This window comes from Sarcophilus harrisii, chromosome 1 (assembly GCF_902635505.1).
Source record: "Sarcophilus harrisii chromosome 1, mSarHar1.11, whole genome shotgun sequence".
Taxonomy (NCBI): domain Eukaryota; kingdom Metazoa; phylum Chordata; class Mammalia; order Dasyuromorphia; family Dasyuridae; genus Sarcophilus; species Sarcophilus harrisii.
Window position 1 is genome coordinate 634356166 of NC_045426.1, and position 24386 is coordinate 634380551.

General features: G+C 35.3%; 1 protein-coding gene across 3 annotated transcripts in view; it reads left to right on the forward strand.

The window, feature by feature from the left end:
• The window catches only part of DENND3 (DENN domain containing 3), a 120296-nt gene that overhangs the window by 66806 nt on the left and 29104 nt on the right, over nucleotides 1-24386 (forward strand). For all 3 annotated transcript variants that reach the window (XM_012541852.3, XM_023496524.2, XM_031947266.1), the window contains 5 exons: nucleotides 5098-5201; nucleotides 11366-11568; nucleotides 12649-13170; nucleotides 21384-21643; nucleotides 23245-23415. In XM_012541852.3, coding sequence (XP_012397306.2) covers nucleotides 5098-5201; nucleotides 11366-11568; nucleotides 12649-13170; nucleotides 21384-21643; nucleotides 23245-23415 — 1260 coding nt within the window. The remainder of the gene's footprint in view (nucleotides 1-5097; nucleotides 5202-11365; nucleotides 11569-12648; nucleotides 13171-21383; nucleotides 21644-23244; nucleotides 23416-24386) is intronic.

Here is a 24386-nt window from a genome sequence, read left to right on the forward strand (position 1 = left end):
TTCTGATTGTCTCCTATTTCTGAAATGCTCTTCCTCAGCTGTTCCCACTGATTTCCCTGGTTTCTTTGAAGTACCAACTAAATTCCATCTTTTCTAGGAAGATCTTTCCACCCCTCTTAGTTGTAGTACCTTCTACTTATCCTATACATAGCTTGCTTGTGTGTGTGTGTGTGTGTGTGTATATGCATACACACATGTATGTATTTGTTTGCATATTCCTCTCCCCCACCTTGGACTGTAAACTCATTGAAAGCAAGACTTTTTTTTTTTTTGCTTGTTTTTGCATCCTAGTGCTTAGCATAGTTCCTGGCACATAGTAGAAACTTAATAAATGTTTATCAATTAATTGATTAATTAAATGAATGAATGCAAATCATATTTTTCTAAGTTAGGGATTTAAGAGTCAGTAAGTATCTATGAATATCCATGAAGGTAGAAGATTTATTTGAAATTATACATGAAATATGATTGAAACCCAATTAAAAATAACCTGAAAGGTTAGTTAAGTGAATTGCCCAGCACCATATAATCAGATGTCAGAGGCAAAACTTTCTGGTATTCAAAGCCAGCTCTTTCCATTATCCAACAGCTAAAAGATGGTCATCTTTCTAAAGAGATGATTGTCAACAGAGGTGTCAGACTAACTAGAGAGAGGCCTGCAGGGTACTATGTTGGCAAAACTCTCAAGAACCATCTCAACCAGATTAAAGTGGTAATTGGGAAAGAATTAACAAAATAAATAAAAATACTGCACAATATAATTAATATAAATTTGTGATTTTCTAAGCCAGTAAAAAACTCAACTTTGACTTATTTACAAAATATACAATTGAATAAGATTTCTATCTAGAAGTTTTCATTCTGATGGGTCAACAATTTTCATGTTGATACAATGTTTTATACTATAGATATCTTTGATTTGATTTAATTTAATAATATATGGCATTTATATAGCAAATTGATAAATCACTTCACATGCATTATTTCATTTTATCTTCACGATAATCTTATTAGTTAGGTAGGAAAAGTTCTCATATCTGGGTTCTGGTTCCAAATCTGCCCTTTAGCCAGTATGTGACTTTGGTTTTCTTTTCTGTAAAACAAGGGTATAGATTACAGTTGGAAGGAACCATACAGATTATCTAATTTCTGTAATTATCTGATGATCTAAAAAAAAAAAAGAAAAGTTTTAAAAGATCACCAAGGTTATATAAACCAAATTGTACTTGAATAAGGGTCTACTTTTTATAGTCCCCTCAAATCTGGGGCATCTAATGTCTGTTTGAAGACCTTCAATACTAGGGAATTTACTACTTTCTGGGGTAGCTCAATATATTTTTGGATAGCTCTAGAGTTAGAGAATCAAAGATCTGAAAGGTTTCCATTCCCACAGTGGTACATAAATGGAGTGCTGTGGTATAAATGTTTATACACCTGATCCACATGGATGTGTTTAGTAGCAATGAGATCCTGAATGGTGTTTTGGACAGAGAAACTAAAGAATTGATTCCTGAGACAAGCAGGCAGAAGGCCCTGAGAGAGATCAGTTTAGCTCCATGGTCCCACCTTCTGGGGAGGTCTATCAGTCTGGAATCTAAGTTCTGTCAAACTTCTGAGACCCATCTTCCGTAGAAATCTCCAGTGGTCTCAGCTTACTATGCCCTATCAGAAATCCCAGTTGTGACCCTGAGTTATATTTTCCCTATAAAATCTACTTATGGGCCATCCCATGGCTGCTGCCTTTCTTTGGGTGAGTCCACCATGGCACTCTGCCTTCTGGTATCTTTCCCTTTCCCTATGTTATGTGGTGTCTCTCCTAACTCCACTTTGCTTTTCAACCTTACTTCTCCTTATAGCTAGCTAACTCTTTTGCTATGTCCCTTTCAGAACTTGTCTTTCATATGCTCTCCCAATTCTTTCATATTTACCATTCCTGATGTCTATTTGTATTCCTTCATTTTGTCTATAATCTCTTTCCTAAATAAATTACCTTTTACCAAAGAGAATGGCCATTGTGAATTCTTCACATGACTGAACCCAACTTTTGGTGCCTGCCATCATCTGGTGTCTACATCACACACATATATCATTTTGGTCCTCGAACCACATCAGTAGGAAGTTGGAGATATAGGATCAGAATGTATTTGAAAGATTAGGCTGGATAGAGTCATCTGTATATAGTAATTGCAACTCTGAGAGTAGAAACATTGTCATCTATTCTTAATAAAAGGTTAGCAATAAAAGAGGAAAAAGCCATAGGACAATAGCTTTATATAGGTGACAAAGTGATAATGTTCTTAAAAAAAATTCAACTTTTAGGAAGACAGGAACATGTATGTAGACAGCAAAGAAATGGAAAGAATTTGAAGTTGAGAGGAAGACAAAGGTTAAATTCATGAAAGGGAAGAAATGAGATCAGGGGAGCAAGTGAGGGGGTTAGCTCTTCTTCCCCTGAAATCTGGGATGGAGCTGATAAATGTTTAACATCCACCTTTATGGGAAACAATATATGCATGATATTTGTTAGGTTTAATCATCACTATTAGCATTTCCTCGATCACTTAATTAAATCTAGGCAGTCAGTGAAATGTTAAATCAAGACCTGATTTGTAGTATTTGCTGATTTCTGAGGTATAAATGCTTGCCCTGAAATTTAACAATCACTCCTGTATACTCCAGCAGAAGCCTGAGGTATGGAGGAAAGAATATGAGAGAGCCCAGAAAAGTAGAAAACAGGGTAGAGAGGATTGGATTTGAAGTTGAGGATTTAAGGAAAGAAGAGAAGGTTTGGGTGAATAAAAAGATTTCCTTACAACAGCAAGGGCCTAGTTGAATTTAGCAGAAATGTGGTGTGATAGAAAAAGCACCGAACTTGGAGTCAGGAGATTTCTTTATTTGAAGCTTACTTCTAATACCCATTAACTGTGTGGCTATAGGCCAAGCATAATAGCCCAAATCAGATCCACAAAACTAAGAAAAGGGTAAAATAAGCAATTACTTCAGGCTTCAAGGGTTTTTCATTTCACTTATGTGGGTATTCCCTTCACCAATGTAGATCTCAGCCCTTTTGTAATTTTAAAAATTGCTGTGGCTAAAAAATGTATCTCCCTGTTACCAAATTGGGTGGTGGGTTTTTCTGAGTTTAATTAGGGCATCAACTTTCTTATCCATAAAATAGGCATAATAAGAACTTTTCTACTTACCTCAAAGATTGTCTTTAAGATTAAATGAGATAATGTATGGGAAGTTATTTATAGCATGCTGTATAAATGCCAGATATTGTTAAATAATGTGAATTTGTAGTGGAGCCAATTCGTACGATTTTTTTGACTTCCCTTTTCCAGGGTTCATTGATTTAGGAGTAAAAGCTGAGAAAGTAAATGATGGGAGTGATCCATGGTGAAGGCTCAGCAGCCCTTGAAGAATAGGAAAACAAAGGCATGGGGGAATTCAAGGGTGGAAAACATTGCTTTTTTGAACTAAGGTCAAATTCTGAAGTAAAGAATGTGAAACTAAAACAAGAGAATAGACTAGAAAAATAGAGATGGAGGGACTGCGGTTTATGGTTAGAACCAAGAGCTGGCTTAGGCGGAATGTATCCCAGGAGAACTGGAAGGACCAGAGGTAGTGATCAGAGAAAGGACTTTTCAGAGTTTTGATCATGGAAAGGTGAATAGGTTTTGGTTATGTAGTTGACTAAGATAGGATAATATTAAAAGTTAGAGGCATAGAGAATGTTAATGATTTTGGAAGTTCAAATGTTTGAAAAAATCTTCTGTTTGATTTTGGTATCAAGGATTAATTTAAGTATTAGGGTATGGATTCTCTATAAGAAATGAATGAAGGGGAAAAATTATTAGGTGGTTACTTTGGGTCAAACACAATGCTATAAAAGCACTGGGTATGGAAATAAGAAAAACTAGAGAATCCCTGCTCTCCTAAATATTGTTTATAAATCAGTTTAGCTTCTAAGAAGATGGAAAGACCCAAAAGTCTTTATCCTTCAATGGTTCATAAATGGGAAAGCCCAGTCATTCTTAAGTTATTTGAGTAGTTAAGATGACTATGCTGGGGGACTGCATATAGAGGCCAGACAGATGGTAAGGTCATCTCAGATAGGTTCTGGGATAGCCCAGGAGAATGGGGAGGGAAAGTAAGAAAATAGAGCACTATAAACCTCCTTTCCCCTATTCCCAGGGGTACTGGAAGCTCTTCCTACTACCTGGGCATCCCAGGTGTCATTCTCATGTAGCACAGCGCTGGGGGAGGAAGCCAAGTGTACAAGCATCCCCAATAATGGGAAGACTGTTTTAAGTATTGAACTCATTGAGAAAGGAGAGAGAATGACCTAGAAATCACTACATAACAGCAGCAAAGATCGGGATGGGGTATTATAGTCAAATTATTTGTACTTCAATAAAGGGAGTTTTTTGAGAGCAGCAAGAGAGCACATACTATGCTAACTCCTAGCCCTGTGGTGATGTCTGAGAAGAGTGAACATTACTGGAGAATGGTTAGTACCAGAAGATGGAAGGGAATTAAGAGGAAGTGATAGAAGATGAAATGGAACTTGTTCATTGTAGGGGGGGGCTTCCAAGTGGAAAAAGAAAATTTGAACCAGAGTATCCCAACTGAATAAGAATGAGAGAGAGAAGTGCTAAGAGCAAGAGGTTTTCATTAAGGATTAGAATAACAGGAAGAAGGAATTTGCTAGTCATGGGCTAGGGAAGGGTTTTGCTATTGGTGTCTATCAGGTGGGATTCCTACAATTGACTGTAATGGGAGAGGAGAAGGTCATGGTAGCCAAGACAATTCTGAATGGAAGGAAATCTCTATAATATCCATCTCTCAGATGAAGTCACAATTGATTATTCCCTCTCAGGGAGGATTTGCTCCTGTGTACCTTTGCCTTTATAATTCTTACCTCAATCATTTGAGACAAGTCCTCAATAGTCATCCCTACTTTTTCTTGTCTAGATGGTTCATTTAATAAATGCTAATTAAGTGCCTATGGGCTAGAAACTGTGATTAGTGGAGAAGGAAGCTTGTTACACTTAAATTTGCTTGTTATAATTGAAATTTTCTTGTGCATTTCAGGTGTTAGAGACCTACATATTTCATTCTTTTCTTAAAGCTCGTCTTAATAGAAGAATGGATGCATTTGCTCAAATGGAACTTAGCACTGAGTCTGAAGAAGACAGGTACACATTTTTTTTCCATTTTTGTGGCTTACTCTGTGACTGGATTCGGGGGTCATAATTTATCACTTAATGGGATAATAAATGGGAAAGAATATTTCTTTATTTTGACAAAAACTTTATGCTTCATAGTAAACTTACTTCAAAACCTGTTCTAAATATCTGAAATCCAAAATCAGATAGTCAGCAATTACTTCAAACTTATCTTAAGATAATCTCATTTCTTTAGGAGATATCAAATATAATATTCATTATAATTAATCCTCTCAAGCATAATAGCCTAAATCAGATCCACAAAATTAAGAGAAGGGTAAGCAATTACTTCAGCCTTTCAAAGGTTTTTTGTTTCACTGATATAGGTATTCCCTCCACCAATGTAGATCTTAGGCTTTTTGTAATTGGCTAAAAAATGTATCTCCCTGTTACCATTTGTGGGTAGTGAGTTTTTCTGAGTTTAATTAGGCTGGTCCTTAACATCAGACATGTTTGATCATCAGGATCATAGGACCTATATTTAAGGCCTTTTTATTTAGTAGGATGGACTTTTTAGAACTTGTGTTTCTCTGGCATAGCCTTTGAGAGCTGATCACCACCCCTGTACAATGATGAGGAATTCTGCAGGATTCTGCATCTAATGGATGAAGATTAATTATTACAGTAAAATTCCATTACATATTGATCACATTTGAAAGTTACAATTAGATGATTTAATATAATGGTTAATAACTGCTTCAAACTTATCTCAAGATAGTTCCATTTCTTAATCCTTAATTTTATTATTGTTATTATTGCTTAAAATTATAAGAATAATCTTTCAATAAATTATTATTGTTGTGTTTTATGGTGGTTTGAGGGTGATTCCTGGTTCTTAAACCAAGAATATGTTCCTATAGAATGATAATTTTGCATCTAGCAATGATCTGGCATTCAAGGACTACCCTAAGTTAAGAGACCCTTATGATCAGGTGATTGGCCACCAGGTTTTGGTTTGGTCATTTACAATAAGGAAGAGGTAATTATAGGAGAGGTTGCTATTTGAATGTAAGGAGAGAGCATACATACCCAGCAATGAAATTGTGGATACTTGATGAATCAAAGTAATGGCTATAACTACTAATTATTTTGATTATGATGAATACTAATAGATGTGATTTTACTTTTAGGTTATAATTTATAATTTAAAAAGCAATTATATATATAGATATATATGTCACTTTCGAAAAAAGCTGGCAGACTTATTTTTATTATACAAAGGAAACAAAAAAATTTATTTCACTTATGTAGTAGAACTGATGACAACTATTAACAAAAAGACCACCATGAAATTAGTTCCAGTTTTAACATCAACCAATGCTGCTGAAGATGAAGAGATTGAGAAATTCTACCAAAACTTTTAAGGCATTCTGAATTAAACCAGTGTGTATTCTGATACTTGGTGGTTTCAATGCAAATGTGAGTAAAGGTAAGGATGGTGAGAAATATGTGGAAAACTATAGTTAGAAAAAAACAAAGAGAGACCAAAGACTTGTAGACCACACATAAATAGATAAAGTGGAGTTAATTTAATCCTGTTTGCCTCAATTTCCTAATCTGTAAAATAATCTGTAAAAGGAAATGGCAAACCACTACAGTATCTTTGCCCCCCCCCCCCCCCCAAAAAAAAACACTCTTGTAGGGTCACAAACAGTAGGAAACAACTGAAGAACAACAAAACCCCATGAGCTTGATGCTTTTACATCGTGATTTTTTCTGAGAAAAGAATTGATAGGCAATTGGTGGCAAGCATCAAATAACACAAAAAAAGTGAAAAAGATTGCATTTTGCCAGAGGAAAAAGATTTGTTATTGACACAGTGTTATCTTTAAATCACCTTTGATAAATCAGGTCACTGACTTCTCAGGAAAAAGACCAGAATTAAAATTTAAAAGTTTATAACAAAAAGAATTACAATGACAAAAGTAAATGCTCAATAATTGAAACAATTCAGCCTTGAACCATTTAATCAAGTACTAGCAATCAGAAATGGCAATGGACTTCAGTAACGGATTCAACATTCCATGGGCAGCTAGGTGATGCAGTGGAGATAGCACAGTGGGTTTGGAATCAGGAAAACTCATCTTCATGTATTCAAACCTAGCCTTAGATGCTTCTTAATTTGATGACCCTGAGCAATTCACTTAACTCTATTTGCCTTAATTCTAAAATCTAATCTAATATGAACTAGAGAAGGAAATTGCAAATCACTTTAATATCTTTGCCAAAAAAACTTCAAATGGGGTCATAGAAAGTTGGATAAAACTGAAATGACTCAGCAGCAGCAAAAAGAACATTAGCACCGATTACATAATTTTATATAGAAGTTGATCTGCTATAAATATGTTGCTACAAAAAAGAAAAACAACAAAACCATGATTGCAGCTTATTCAGCAATGAATTACTTACCAAGTGGAGAAAGATGGCAGCCAAAGGCAACCCTTGTTTATGATGCAAACTTGTGTGTATTCTCTTGGGAAGAAAGGTTGTAGATAAATATGAGCAGCAGCATCTGATGATGGAGTGAGAAACAGTGGATTTTAGGGAAAACTTGGTAAGAGAGCCGTTGAACTGAGTCATCCCAAAGGCATTTAATTCAGCAAACAGGACAGTGGTACTACTGTATCAAAGTCCCAAATGTGCTGATAAGTGATGTAGAAGTCGTGGTAAAGATTCCTAATACCATATTGATTTTGTTGTACTCTGTGTGTGCCAAATATTGTTTCTCATATACATAGTAAAATATGCATATCCTCTATTTCTCACATTAATAGAAGTGCTGCCCTTATATCCTGATAATGTATTGTGATGTTATCATTATGAATATTTCCTCCTACAATGCAGATTGTAACTCTCCATCTTGTGGGTCTTCCTCCAAATCTTCCCACAGATCCTTCATAGAAGATCCACCTAAATTTACAGAAAAACTCTTGATATTCTCGACATTTTATAATCACTCATGACATACACAGTCTGTCCATTGGTCCTTTCTCAGTTATATTCTTTTTTCTTGTTTCACCAGTTGTACATTTCTCTGCTGACAACTTTTATACTGTTTATCCTGTATAATTCTTCATTTATAATGTGGTAAGTCTACCACAATCTCTTCAAAACCCCCTTAATTTTTCAAAGACTATAATATTCCATGATTTGCTGCCTAAAACATCATCAGAAGAATATTGATGTTAAAAAGATTGACTTGTTTCAGGGAGAATCTTGGGATCATTAAGGGAACTTTTTAATTTCCCAAAGGCCATTGCCTGCTCCCTTTCTTCTATTCAATTCTTGGCTCACATTGTTCATTTGCAAAATCTGTCCAAAATACACACACACACACACACACACACACACACACACATACACATGGATGAGCTATCTATCTGACTTCATATGACAATTAGTATAATAGGCGTTCTTCATCCATTTAGTCTTTCCCGTTATTCATCACAAAATTTTAGTTAGAAGTTTATCTCAGTAGCAATCATACCCAAAAGGAATCCCTACTGCTACTTATCAGACAGGTGGGGAAGGGCGGGGGAAAAATAAAACTTTCTTAAATGCCTACTGTGTAACCAACATTATGATAAGTGCTTTGCAAATGTTATTTTATTTGATTCTCATAATCCTAGGAGGGGAGGTCCTATTGTTAGCCCTTTTTTGCTAAGACAAGTTAATTGACTTACCCAAGGTCACACAATTAGGAAGTATCTGGGGATGGATTTGAATTTAGGTCTTCCAGATTCCTGGCTCAGCACTCTATTTGCTGTGCCACCTAGCTGCCCCAAAAGTGGTCACCAAATTTCTGCTTGAGGCTACCATTTCTTAAGACAGCCATTCTACTTGACCAGCTCTAATTATTACATTAGTGTTGACATCAAACCTAAGTTGATGTCTCTATGCCCCTCATTAATTGTTCCTATTTGGTCCTAATAGAATATATCTAATCTCTCCTCCACTTGACAACCTTTCAGACACTTGAAGACAATTATCATGTCTCCCCAAAGTCTTGTCTTCTTTACTCAAAACAAACTTAACCAATCTTCTCACTGATCCTCTAATGTCATAGATTCAAGACAGTTCTCCTTTTCCCTCCTAGGAAACTTATCAATATTCTTCTTAAACTCCCCAAACTGAACACAATACTCCAGATAAGGTCTAATGATGGCAAAGTACATTGAGTATCATTTCCTTATTTCTAGGAGCTATGACTCTCTTAATGCAGCCCTAGACTCCAATAATAAAAATAATCAAAATATGGGTCCTTTTTCCTCCTCAAAGAATATGCAGTTTTATAGCCCTTTGGGCATAGTTCGATTGCTCTCCAGAATGGTTGGATCATTTCACAACTCCACCAACAGTGCTTTACAGTCCCAATTCTCCCGCATCTCTTCCAATATTTATCATTATCTTTTCCTGTTATCTTAGTCAATCTGACAGGTGTGAGCTCTTTTGGATATTTTTCAGAACTGCATTTCCTCCTCACTTGTCTCCCCCCTTCAGTATTGTACTTGTAGATTTTTTGTATCCAAATACAAAATTTTCCATTTATCTCTATCTTTTATTCTATTCAGTTCAGTCCAATGTTCTCTAGCCTAGGGAGTCAACATACTTCAGGTGGTGGATGGCCTGTTTTTATAAAGTCTATGAACTAAGAATATTTTTTTACATTTTTAGATACAATTAAATTTTATTTTAAAAATGTAGAAGCTATTCTTAGCTTGTGGGTGAAAACAGGACAGGAATTTACTAACCCTTGCTCTAGCCCATCAAGATTCTTTTGTATCCTATCATTTACTGTGTTAGCTATCCCTTTCCAGATTTGTATTATTGACAAATCTGAATAGAGTACTATTATGCCTTTATTTAAGTCACTGATAAACAGTAGAAGGCCAAACATTGTTGCAAACCTCCTGCCACTGAATCATTAATAGCTTGCTCTTTGAGTCTGGTCCACTCAGCTCTTAATCCATGTAATTATATTGTCATTTAGTGTGTCTTTCCCTATCTTCTCCACAGGAATAATATGAGATACTTTATCAAAAGCTTTCCTGAAATCTAGGGAAAACTGTAGCCATAACATTCCCTTCATTTATTAATTTAGCATTTCTGTCAACAACAAAAAAATTTAGGATAGTCAGCATACCCTGTTCTTAGTGAAACTATGTTCTTTGAAATTGCCAATTTTCTTTTTATAAGTCATCTTTCTTAATAATCCTTTTTAGAATTTTCCTAGAACAAACACATAATCATGCTTAAAATATTAAACTCAGATTGAGTATTGGTGAGAGTCTGCTGAAATGATAAGCTCAAAATATCTTAATTTGGGTTAGAATATGGGTTCTTGGAGCAGTGAGGTGGCGCAGTGGATAGAGCACCAGCCCTGAAGTCAGGAGGACTTGAGTTCAAATCCGACCTCAGACACAATACTTCCTAGTGACCCCAGCTGGGCAAGTCACTTAACCCCAATTGCCTCAGCAAAAAAAAAAATAAAATAAAATAAAATATATATATATATATATATATATATATATATATATATATATATTATATTATATTATAATATATTATATTAATTGCCTTATAATATATAAGGCAATTAGGTTAAGTCATACAGTTAGGACGTGTTAAGTGTCTAAGACTCAGGTCTGAGATTTGAATTCAGGGCCTCTTGACTTCAGGCCAGCACTCTATCTGCTGCACCATCTAGCTGCTCCATGAAATTGTTTTTTTAAAAAAAATTTTGATGACTAGCTTTTAATTCCATTCCACTCAATTCATTTAAACCAATTAGTTTCTTTAGTGATCCTATGTATTTTATTTTGGGCATTTAAAAATCTTCTAAGATAAGGTACATGGGCTTAACTATACAGCACAACCCCAGAATGCAAAAAATAGTAAGAAACTCTGCAGCTAAAGATGCCTGCTCCTGTTAAGTTTTTGGATTTTCTTTTTGGATACAGGATAAGTTTTAGAGGTTATAATGGTCTAGCACAGTAGGTGTTAAATGGTCATTGGTCAACTTTAATTATATAGTATGTTTTGCCACTTAAGTGACATGTCTAATTTCTACTTCTCTGCTCGGATGTGTCATTCATATTGCCCTGTGGTCATTTAAGGTTTGTTTGTCTTTTTAGAATGAATGTCATGCTTATAAGCCCAAGAAGACCAACAATTGAGAAAATAGCTTCTCGAAAATTTTCCTCTCAGCACATAGCTAACAGACGAATGGTAATGAGCATGCCGAATCTACAAGACATAAAAATACCTGAATTACCCCCAAGGAATTCATCACTTCGGAAATTAGAAACTGTGAATAGTTACAAAGGCAGTAATACAGGTGATAAAATGATTTATCTGTGTCATTGCTTTTCCCAAAGTGTGATAGATGCTGGTAAAACCTTTTTATAATTCAGAAAATCAATCCTAGATCTTGTAGATAATAGTAATTATTATTATTATTTTGCTGAGGCAATTGGGGTAAAGTGACTTGCCCAGGGTCACACAACCAGGAAGTGTTAAATGTCTGTCCTCCTGACTTGAGGGCTGGTGCTCACTGCACCACATAGCTGCCCCTAGATAATTATTTTTAAAATACCTTAATTGAATGACACACTGGTTGTTTTATGTGAGTTAGGTGAATTCGTAAAACAATTTAGCTCATAATGTTAGTTTGAAGTATCTAAAGAGTTCTTGGAATATAAAGGATGATAAAATAATTCTTTGTATAAAGTATACTTTTTTACTTTTATACTTAGCTTTACTTTTTATACTTTACTTTTACTTTATACTTTTATACTTACTTTGTATGAAGTATACTTTTTTATACTTAGAAGATAAAATAATTCTTTGCTTGGGGTATGAAGTTGTTAGTGATTGAGTAATCAAAAAGGAAAACAGACAATAAACAAGTATCAATGAAATATAAAAAATATAATACACAGAAGAGAACAGAAGGGACACAGATAAGCAGGGCAGTTTTGTTACTATTATTTTAAATTTAATATACACTTAAGAAACTGTATATGATAGAAGTTCACAGTTTCATATAAATTCCCTTTTTCCTGCCCTTTGTATATGCAAATGTCTTAGTCTGATGAAAAAAACTTGAGTTAAAAAAAATCCAGTGCTTAGTACAATACCAGGCACAGAATGAAGTGCTTAATTGAAACAGATTTTGAGACACTTCTTAAAAACAATATGGGATCTAGGAATGTGGGGTAGATTATGAACTTACTCCATTTTCAAGTGTTGCAGCATTTGGATTTTTTTTTGGTAACATTGGGACATGTAAATATGGTTCCCAGGGAATACAAATATTTCACCCAAAAGTCATGATGAACAAATAAGTATGACTTTGAAGGCACATGGCAATGATTTTCTTTCTTTCAACCTTACTTTTGTTGTTGTTGGCCTTTAGTTCCAAAGCTGACCTCCAAATCAGTGTACACATTCAAGATACCAGAAATCCATTTTCCGCTGGTGAGTCAGTGTGTTCATTCCTATTATGAAGATTTTATCAACTTTCTGAGTAAGGATATCAATTGCCCAACATCTGATAATTCTGTGCTGCTGGCAAGATATCTCTACCTTCGAGGACTCATTAATTTAATGCAAGGGAAACTCCTGAGAGCACTTTCAGATTTTCAGAGTCTATACAAAACGGACATAAGTATTTTTCCTGCTGATCTCGTAAATAGAATGGTAGCATCAATGTCTTCTTCTGAGCGTTCCCAAGCTGACAGGCAACCTGAGCTCAAAAGACTCATTAGTGAAATAACAGAAAAACCAAGAGAAGCCACAAAGATAGATGACCACGTGAAAAACTTTGAATTACCAAAGAAGCATATGCATCTGGATGATTTTGTGAAGAGAATACAGGAATCAGGAATTGTGAAAGATATCAAAATTATCCACCAGTTGTTTGAAGCATTAACCGTAGGTAAGAGAAAAAATATATTATGGTTCTCTCAAAGTAAACATAATATCGGTGGGATGATACCTATTAAATTGTACCTTATTTAGAGGTTCTTTGGGAATGTGTGTGATGTCAGCCCTTGCTATTGTTGGAATCATTGGCACTGTGATGACTAAAGAGTTAGGTTGTATTTCCCTGGTTCCCAAATCATAAATCTCAGAATTAGGAGTGAAAGAGGGAGAGTTGCAAAAAAAGATAGGGAAGGAAATCAGGAAAACCATTATAGTTCTCTTAAAAGCAGCTACTTTCTCATCAGGTATAGTGACTCATAGCAGGTTGTTTTTTTTTTTCTTTTTATTGAACTAGATACAAAAATAAAGGGGAAAAAAAACAGACTAGAAAAACACAGAAAAGAAAATTTAAAAAAACAAACAAACAAAACATTGTCATGTACATAACAGAACATCAGGAAGGATTCAAAATATATAACAATAAATTTCCATTTCAGGAAAGCATATATAATAATGGAAGAGATCATATATATGAGTATCCAGCTTTCCTTTGCTCTCTTGTATGTTATTTTTTTGTTCTCTGCTGTGTATTTGTTACTTTATTCTTTTTTCCCCCTTTCATCCGCCCTACCTTCTCCAAACAGGATACAGTTAAGCACAGATATATTTATATGTACACACACACACACACACACACACACACACACACACATATTTAATCTATTCAGACCCATACATATACATAAATGCATACCCCATAGCAGGTATTTTATTAACAGTTTTTGTAATATCATGGTATGATATAAAAGGGAAATATTAATATCATTTTCATTTATTTTTCTTTATAAATATAATATATTCTATATATTTTTCTATTGATATGATACTCTAGTAACACAATACTCTTGAAAGCTGGTTTCTGTGTGCACATATAGCATAGCATGGACAGAAATATATAATACTTTGTGTTTATATAGTGCTTTTTCAGTTCACAAAGTGTTTTCTTTACTACATGCTAAAACTATTTTTTTCATTCTGAATTAGCCTGCTGAGAAAGGAGTGACAGAATACGTTCTAATACTACTCCCATTAGTTCTCTGCCATTATTAGTCTGGGCATGGTTGATTTCAGTAAGTATTTTTGAACACATAGTACAAAATTAGTACTGTGTATTAGGAGCTACATCTATGTCTTGAGAGGTAGGAAGGGATGAGATAGGGTGGTATAAGAGGCAGCCTAACTTGTAGATATAATACTTGACTTGGAGTCAAGAACACTTGATTTCAAAACCTGCCTCAGAATCTTACTCTCAGACCCTGGGCAGACCTCTTAAGTATTTGAGTCACAGTTTCTTCATCTGACAGGTGCAGATATTAATTGCATCTGTCTCACAAGATTATGGTGAAAGGAGATAATATGTGTTAAACGCTTTGCAAATCTTGAAGTGCTATAGAAATTCAGCTGTTAATCATTATTATAGGGCAGCTGAGTGCCACAGTGGATAGAGTGTCAGGCTTGGAGTCCAAGAAGACTCAACTTCCTGAATTCAAATCCAGTCCTAGACACTTATTAGCTGTATGACCCTGAGCAAGTCACTTAACCCTGTTTGCCTCAGTTTCCTCATCTGTCAAATGAGCTAGAGAAGGAAATGGCAAATCCAATAACTTTGCCAAGAAAACTCCAAATGGGGTCATCTAGAGTTGGACTGAACAACAACTACAATCATCATTATAATTATAAAAGAACTATTTAAATCTAATTTCTGCCTTTGAGGAGCTTGTAGTCTCATTGGAAAACAGATACATAATGCAGGGAATAACAGTGCAAAACATTTGGGCTGAGGTGCTCAAGTGAGTGGTAGGTCAAATAGCAAATTCATTCTTTCAGAAAAGATAAAGATCTGAGTAGACTAGTGTGAGGATGCTTCTTGTCCTTAATTATGATGACTCCATTTATCTGCTTGTAAGAATGGGCTGTACATATGGTAACAGGTAGCTTAACACTATTTTGTGGTCATTGACATTCAAATGACATTTCTACTTTATTTCCAAAGAGTTTTTTGACTTTTTAAAGATGTATGTATGTGATTTACATTAGGCAGACTGGGCCTTGGAACATATGCTAACATTTTTCTGCTCTTACTTTCCCTCTTCTTCTTCTTCTTCTTCTTCTTCTTTCTGTTTCTGTTTGTCTCTTTCTCTCCCTAGATATTTTTTGCTTGAACCATAAACATGAGATTTACTGTCTGGGCCTCCTAATTGGTCCTTCTGTCTCTGAGTAGGTCTCCTTGGGTTTTTTTGGCTTCCTCCACTCTCACATAACTGGATTTCTTTGATTCTTTCATTCTAACCCAGGAAATATCATTCCCTCCCCCTCTAATATCCAACACTCTAATTTTAGGTATGGAATTCATTAACTTGTCTTGATACCCTATGGGGGCTCATCTGAAATAAGGCCACCTTTTGCATTTTTATTATTATTTTACATAATTCTACTGGATTATGACCTTAAATCTCAGATGATATGATAGTCTGCATAAGTGGGAAGTTTTATTGATTTTATTTGTTGATTATCGGAGACTTAAGAAAGTGATTTAAAAAAAAAGAGACAGTGATAGAGAAGTTGTTAATAATGTAGATTACACTTACACATAAAGTCCCATTTGCACATCTTTCCCCTCACTCCCACTCTAAGCTGGTTATTAATTATCTATAAGCATACAACTGCTTTCTACTTTTCACTCTCCAGTATGAGTGAACATCCCTGTTCTTTGGCCAGCCCACCCCTGGTTCTAGCTCTCATTCTCCAGTGTAGCCCTAAGATCCCTGTTTTTTGTTCTTGCTAAGCTCTTAGCTAAGTAGGTCTTTCTTCTGTGTAGAAGAGACCACAGTGCCACCTTTTGACCACCAGGAGGTAATGAATACCAGATTCAATGTTTTTCATTGAATTCAAAAATTCTGACTCACAAAATTTAAAAGGCTGTAGATTATGCCGTTCTTATTTATAGTCACATGACTTCTTTTTGTCATTGAAATAAGCTTAGGCTGGGGTTCTTGGTTAATACACTTAACTACAATGGACCTAATCACCAGTCTACATCCTGTAAGGAGGCAATAAAAGCTCACATTGATAGGGTCCTTTAAAGTTCAGAAAGTCTTTTCCTTGGCTTAACGCTTTGAGAATAGTGGAGCAAATATTCCTATTCCTATTTTACAACTCTGAAAATTAACCTCGGAGAGATTATTGAGAAGGGCATCTAAATTTATAACTGATCTCATCAGCTAGTTTTTGTGACTTCTTCAAGTATGCAGAATAAGAATAAAAGTGGAGAAGAACATAATTTAGGATTTGACAAACCAAGAGCAACCATTCAAAGATAGAGAATAGTGTGTGTGTGTGTGTGTGTGTGTGTGTGTGTACACAGTATCCGAACTAATCAGCTGTAGGGTCAAGACTTTCAAAAGAGGAAAGTAAAAAATGAGTGATAGAGCAAGGAGGACTGGAATGATTAAAGATCCCATTGAGAATGAAAAATGGATTTAGAAGGAATGAAACAGGAGGGAGAGATGGAAAACCAGAGACTGTGATCAGAAAGAGAAATTTCAAGAGTCAGAGATCAGGGAAGTGATGTTTAATGGTTACACATAAGTATGACCAACCTTTTGGGTAGTTGAAGTAGACTAAATTTATAGGTCATAGAAGGGGAGAAAGTTGATAAATTGAAGGGTAAGGTGCTTAAAGGATATCCAGCGTGAGTTTTATTTTGAAATCCCCAGGTATGACACAGGGGTTGGGATAAAGAAAAAGATTAAAGTGAATTTCTTTTTTTTTTTTTTTTTGATAAACAAGAGAGAGTGTGACCATAAGCAAAAAGAAAATAGAATGATGTTCAGGATGAAAGGGACTTTAACAGTATCTTGGCACCCAGAGTGTCATTGGAGAGCAGAAACTGTGGATTATAGTTGATCTGGATGTGCATGAGAGAGCAGTGGTAGGAGGGAAATGAAGTTTTATCTCAGCAGTTGGCAGGTCTGAATCACCTGGATTGGAGAAGGAATATGTTCATTTTCTAGTCACAGGGTTAAACCCTTGGTTGAGGCCCTACTTCCATTGTCCCACGATAATCTTTGTGCAAGAACACAAACACATTATCCTGTTTTCTCTCCAAATACTTGGAACTCGGGATGGGAGGTGGGGAACAGTTGAAGTCAGCAAAGAGATAAACTTAGGTATCCAGGTTGGTAAATACAAAATCACAAATCCAATCCAACTCATACCTTGAGAAAAAGAATCTCATTCTACATTAAAGCTTATCCAGTCCTAGCTTAAAGACCTCGAATTGATTGGGATGGTAAAAGGACCCAGTACTTGCAGAAGTAGACCATTCCACTTCTGGAACTATAATCATTAGGAAATTTCTCCTAATATCAAAATTAAGTTTGCCTCTCTGTAATCCTTACCCATCATCCTTAATTATCTTTGTTATATTCAAGCCCACTTGCCCTTCTATATAATAACCCTTCAAGTACTTGAAGACAGCCATCATATTGACCTTGAGTTTTCCAATTCCAAGTTAAATATTTCCAATTAATTAATCTAGTCCTCATATGTTATAAACTTAGCACTTTCCCATTCTGGTGGCTTTCCTTCAATGGTCTCCAACTTATTATTGTAGTTCTTCAAATGTGTTAACCCAGAACTGAACTTAATACTCCAGGTAGGGTCTGACTCAAGCAGAATATAAATAGGATTGTTAACTTATTTTTTAATGCTCTTCCTCCCAAAGATTGCATTATCATACTCTTGAGTCATACCAAGTTTGTAGTCCCCTAAAACTTCCATATATGTTCATTCAGAATGCTATCTAACATTCCTCAATTCTAACATCTCCTCAGCCCTTAGCAATCTGACTTCTGGCAATATCACTCAGCTGAAACTGTTCTTTATAAAATTTGTAGAATTGTAGATTTTAGAGATGGAAAGGAATTTGGTCCAATTCCAGTTGAGGAAATTGAGATCTAGGTTACTTAATTGATTTCCTCAAGCTCGCATGAGTAGTAAATGGTAGAGCCAGGATTTAAATCCAAGTCTTTTGATTCCAAATTCAGCACTCTTTCAACTATCTTTATCCTGAATCTAATTAATTCTCATGTTTTTGATAGTTCTGTAGTATTTGGCAATGTTGATTTCCCTTTCCTTCTGAATGTTCTTTCTTCTCTGGGTATTCATGATACTTTTCTTGCTTAATTCTCCTCTTCCCTATTTGATCACTCCTCAATCTCCTTTTTCTGGGTCATCATCCATATCACACAGGATCCTCCATATTTTCCTCCATATTTTCTTATTTGATGACTTCCTCGAGTCTAATGGGCTTAATTATCATCCTATGTATGTACCTACTAGAGCTATGCAATCAGTCCTGATCTGCTTTCTGAACTCTGATCCCACATTGTCAACCACTCGTTAGGCATTTTGAACTAAATGTTTCAGAGACATTTCAAATTCAGTGTGCTCAAAACAATTCAGTGTCTTTCCCCCTCTTTCAGATTTTGCTATTTTTGTTAAGGGCACTACTATTCTTTCAGACAACCCCATTCACAATTTTTTCATTCTTTCTGGTCCCATGTATCTAGTCAGTAAGTCTTTTTTTCTTTCTTCATCTACATCACTTTATCCTCCTCTTTCTCTTTACTCACATGATCACTGTTCTTGTTCAGGTCTCTATCATCTCTTGCTTTGACTATTGAAATATTCAACTGACTTCTTGATTCCTTAACTCTCTGGTCTTTTTGCCTTGTCTTACTTAGTCCACCCTCACATAGTTGCCAAATCAATTTTCCTGAACAACAGATCTGACCTTGCTGGCTCTCTACTTTATAAACTCCATTTACACCCTATTGCCACTAGAATCAAATGGCTTCAAACTGTCTTTCCAGCCTTATTATATATTTCTTCCCTTCATACCCATTACAATTCAGTCATACTAGCTACTTATAGACTCTTTAAAGGAAGTAACTATTTATTTGTTGGCTTTATATCTCTAATTTTTAGAACAAATGCTTGGAACATAGTAGATGCTTAATAAATGCATATTGATTTGGGATTTTTTGAACATTAGTATAAGCTATATTTAGCTCATCAGACTTTTAATTTTATAGAATTGGCCCAGTATGCTGTCCTATCAAGAAAAACTTGTTGAATCAGGATCCTGTCATCCAGTATGTTAGTAATTTTTCTTAGTTTGCTATTATCTATAAATCTGATAAGTACAAAATCTTTACTTTTTTCCAAGTTGTTAATAAAAATGTTAAACAATACAGTCTAGCAGAGATTCCTGGAGCACTTCATTTAAGATTCTTTTCCAGTTTGACTTTGTACTAGTAACTTCTCATGGGTCTGGCCATTTAACCCCATTCTACATTTGTTTAGCCCACATTTTTCCATTTTTTTTTCAAAGGAATATCATGAAAGACTTGGTAAAGTCCTATACTAAGATCTGCAGCATTTCCCTGATCTTCCAAAATTAGAAATATAGACAAAAAAGGGTAATAAATTTATTCTGATATGACTTTTTAAATTAAGTTTTATTTGTAACTCCAGTTTTTTTCCCTACCACCTTTTCCACTTCCACTATTAAGAAAAGAAAACCCATTACAAACATGTAATGTTAAGCAATACAGATTCTTCTTAATAACTATGTTCAAAAAATTATTAAATAACTTTCTCTTTCTGCATTCTGAATCCCATCATCTCTCTTTAGATGAGTGGAATGTTTAGTCAAAATCCTCTGGAATCATAATTTGTTAAAAGTCTTTCAAAGTTTTTTGAAAGACTTGTTCTTGAGAAAGTTGCACTGGCTTTTTGTAATTACTGTTTCCTTTTCTAGATTTCAGTAACCATCCCTTTAGGAACATAGTCTAGATTTTGGCCAGGCATTACAGTCAGAACTCCATTCTCTTTTTGTTATTAAAATTGGCCCTTTTTGAATTTTTCTAATCCTATGATTCTTTTCCTATTTTCTGTGTTCATTTGTTTAGTGACTCAGCTCTCATATCTGCCCAACCTCATATCTGCAATTCAGGGGATCAATGCTAGATAAATTGCTCTCATCAGTGACAGCTAGGTAGTCCCTTCTTTTCTTTTCAATTTTCTGTCTGTCTTTTTGTTCTGTGGAGTTTTTCCCCACCTTGACAAAGAAAACAAACAGATCTATGTCATCAGTTATCATCCCACCAAGGGTGGCTGTCATTGTATCTACTTTGATTCTCTTCTACTCCAAGATAAAGCAACAAAACCCCCCATCATTTTGTTATCTTTTGTTTTCCTAGACAACCTCAACTTTAGATGCTATTTCCTAATTTTCTGTAACTTAAAACTTCCAAATTCAAGAGCTCTACCACCCTCAGCTCCCTCTGGTAAACTGAGATTACAGATATGTTCAGCCATACCTTGCATAAATCTATGTGTTCAAAGGTGAAGGCAAAAAATGTTTGACAGTTTAGGAAAGTGGATATTGCTTTCATACATAGCTATAAGTTCTAAGGTCAGACAGCTTTTAAAACCAAATTAGAGATCCCACTTACTTTTGTACTTGATGTCAGAAAGTGTCCCCCTCCCTACGGCAGCTTTTAGGTGTTCTCAAACTAGTAAATTCAATGAAAGCTAACTTTTAATTCCAGATATTGCTCGTCCTTTCCTTTTGAAGATCAGTGACTTCACTGGGTAATGTCTTGATTCATGTGTGAATTGGATTTATGTAAGGAAGAATTGAATAAAGCTGTCAGACTCTTTCTTCCTGAATTATCAAAGTCTATTGGCAAGACTTTTTCTGGTTCCCAGGGTTAAGAACTCCTGGTACAGAATATTCAGAGATGCCATTCTCAGATTGAATGAACCAGACTTAATTAAGGGTCTGCGGACTCAGAATGAGGACTTGACCTACAACATTTTTTGAAGTCATTCTTGTAGAATTACTTAATTGAAAATATATGTATCTACACATTGACCTAGAACATGCAGAATTATCATTCTCCTAGAACGACTAAATTGAGGCTTCATGAATCCCAGGTTAAGACTCTTACCTAGAACATTTAGAGACGTCATTTTCATAGAATTGGATTGACTGGAGCATTATTTTGCTGTTTTGATGAGCTTACATGAAAGTTTGGGGTTTTAAGAATGTCACCATAGCTCTAATTTTAAGAGAAATTTCTCTTTATAATTAAGGGCACCAGAAGCAAATTGACCCTGAAACATTCAGAGATTTCTACAACTACTGGAAAGAGACAGAGACAGAGGCCCAAGAAGTCAATCTTCCACCTGAGGTCATTGAACACCTAGATAAAAATGAATGTGTTTACAAACTTTCAAGTTCAGTCAAAACAAACCTCGGAGTGGGGAAAATAGCCATGACACAGAAGCGTTTGTTTCTCCTTACAGAAGGAAGACCTGGCTATGTGGAAATTTCCACCTTCAGAAATATAGAGGTAAGAAGGGAGTCATGGGAACCTTCTTATCTTGTCTTAGTGAGAGAATAAATCTAGTGTTTTACTTGAAGTTGTCAGAAAATTGATCACACTACAGAACAGTGACCACAAGGAGGCCAGAGGAATTAACATCAAGGTGGAGAGTGCACCATGAAAAGTTAGTGCTAGATGATTCAACATAATGTAACATATCAAATTACTTCCTGTCTTAGAGAGGGAGGAAGTAAGGTAAGGAAAGAGAAAATTTGAAATAAAAAAAAATTTATATGAATTTTAAAAATTGTCTTTACACATAATGGGGGGGAAATAAATATAGATGTATACATATACATACATATTTATGATTGCCAAGTAAGGTTCAGACAGTAAGATGATCTCCTTCCCTAGGCTAACTCTCTTTCTAACATCCAGAAGATCTTTAGTCACAAGGAGCCTTCCTTCCTTCCTTAGATCTTGGATCTTCCTTACTTCCATAGTCTTCTTAAGATCCTGTTCAACTCTAAATCTGTGATCCTAATGATTCTTGATGGTGCTGTAACTGTACCTAAATTCCTTCAAGGACTCCTTCTGAAAGAGATAGGGTTTCTCTCGGGTAGATGAAATCAACTAATCCAAGAGAGTTAGGGAGCTTTGAAAAAATCCAGGGGCTTTAAGACCAAGATTCTCTCAATTTGATGGCTAAGAGAGATCAGAGTTAGAGATTGAATTAAAAAAAAACCACACTTATTAAGTCTTTACTATATACAAAGCACTGTGTTAAGTTCCAGGAATACACATGGGAAAATGGGACAGTCCTTAGTCTCAAGAGGCTCATGTTCTAATACATATGGAAGATTTTAACTTTTGTTCAGATGGAGGGGTTCCATGAACCTTAGGGTACAGAAGCAAATGGAGGTAGTGATAATATGTGGAATTGATTTACAAACCTTAAAGTACAATATCAGCGCTCATTATTAGTATTAGTTTTTAGCCAATATTTAAATGTTACTGTTACTTCATACATTTTTAGAAATACTTCATATATTTAAATCTGTGTCTAACAGTTATTTTTTTAAATGCAAAATTTATTCTAAAACTAAGCATTTTTTTCTAAGAAAATTATTTATTAATGTACATGGGAAAACTTTACACTACTTGTATAATTAGCCATAGTGGATAAATAAACTCTGAGTCTAAAATCAAGAATAAAAAAACATTCCTTAATTCAAACAAGAATTCAATTTACTTTCTTCTCCAATTAGTTTAAATTGGTAAAGGTTTAATTTTAGTTTGAGGATTTAGCGGTAGGGGAGCTGGAGGAGGGTGCTGTAGAAGTCTATGGAGCAGCTGAGTGGCAAAGTAGATAGAATGCCAGTCCTGCAGTCAAGAGGACCTGAGTTCAAATGTAACCTCAGACTCTTCCTAGAGTCTGGGCAAGTCATTTAACCCTATTTACCTCAGATTCCTCATCTATATTGAGCTGGAGAAGGAAATGGGAAATCACTGAAGTTTCTCTGCTAAGAAAACCCCAAATGGGGTCATAAAGAGTCAACACAACTAATTGACTAAACAACAGCAATGGAAGCTATAATCCACCTTATTTCCTTTCCCTCTTGATACAGGAAGTGAAAAGTACGACTGTAGCCTTTCTGGTTCTGAGGATACCTACTCTAAAAATTAAAACTATTTCCAAAAAGGAGGTCTTTGAGGCTAATCTTAAAACCGAATGTGATCTTTGGCACCTGATGGTGAAGGAGATGTGGGCTGGAAAGAAAATGGCTGATGATTATAAGGTCAGAGAACTTGGTTGAATTTTTTATTTATCTGTTTTTTTTTATTAATGCTGATCTCATCACATCATTTTCTTTTGCCAAAATGTCAAACTGCTCAGCTCTTGGTCACTGGTCCTGTGAAATTAGTCATTTAAACCTGATATCCACATGGCAATCTCCTGCAGATAACCAAGCTGTTTCTGCATTAGGTCCAATGAAGTCTTAATTATCAAAATCTTGAAAAGACCATATTGCCTGTCTGTCTCCAAAAAAAGTCTTGGTGGCACTTGGGTGGGTACTATCTCATGTGGAAAGAAAAGTCAGAAAGTAGGAGACAAGTAGGTTAGGAAACAAGATGACAGGTACCCTACTGCCCATATTGACAGCTTCCTCTTCTCTCTTTCCAACCCCCAACTACCATCTGGGCTCCCCCAATCCTATACCTGGCTGCCATTTTTCTAGTTTTGAATAAGAGGGAAAAGTTTCAAAGAAGCTTGACTGTGTTGACCTTAGCCAACCAAAAGTAGATTTCACCTGAGATTTTTTTCTTAATTTTGCTTCTCTCTGCCTTGATTTGTCTGTAAACACTTAGAATTTTTGTTAAAGTCTTAAGTTTTTTTTTTTTAGTCAATAGTATTGGACCTAGTTTAAAAGACCTAATCATTGAACTTTGCATTGAAACACACTGTCTTCTAAAACCATTATTTCCCTCATTAGTTTTCCAACTAAATGAATAAAACTATCTTTAGATTTATGGTGTGTTGGACATGTGATTTCTGCACCAATAAATAACTGTATCCTTTCCCTATTCCTTTGATGCCTCAGGCCGGGAGGTGACCCAGTGAGAGCAGCCAAGAATAAGCTTAGATGGACCCCTCCACATGGGAAAAGCTTTGAGTGGTTGCCCAGGCTCAAAACTGTGTCTGTGCTTCCAACTAAGCACAAAGAAGTACTTGATCAAATAATGATATTTCTGGCTACAACTGGACAAA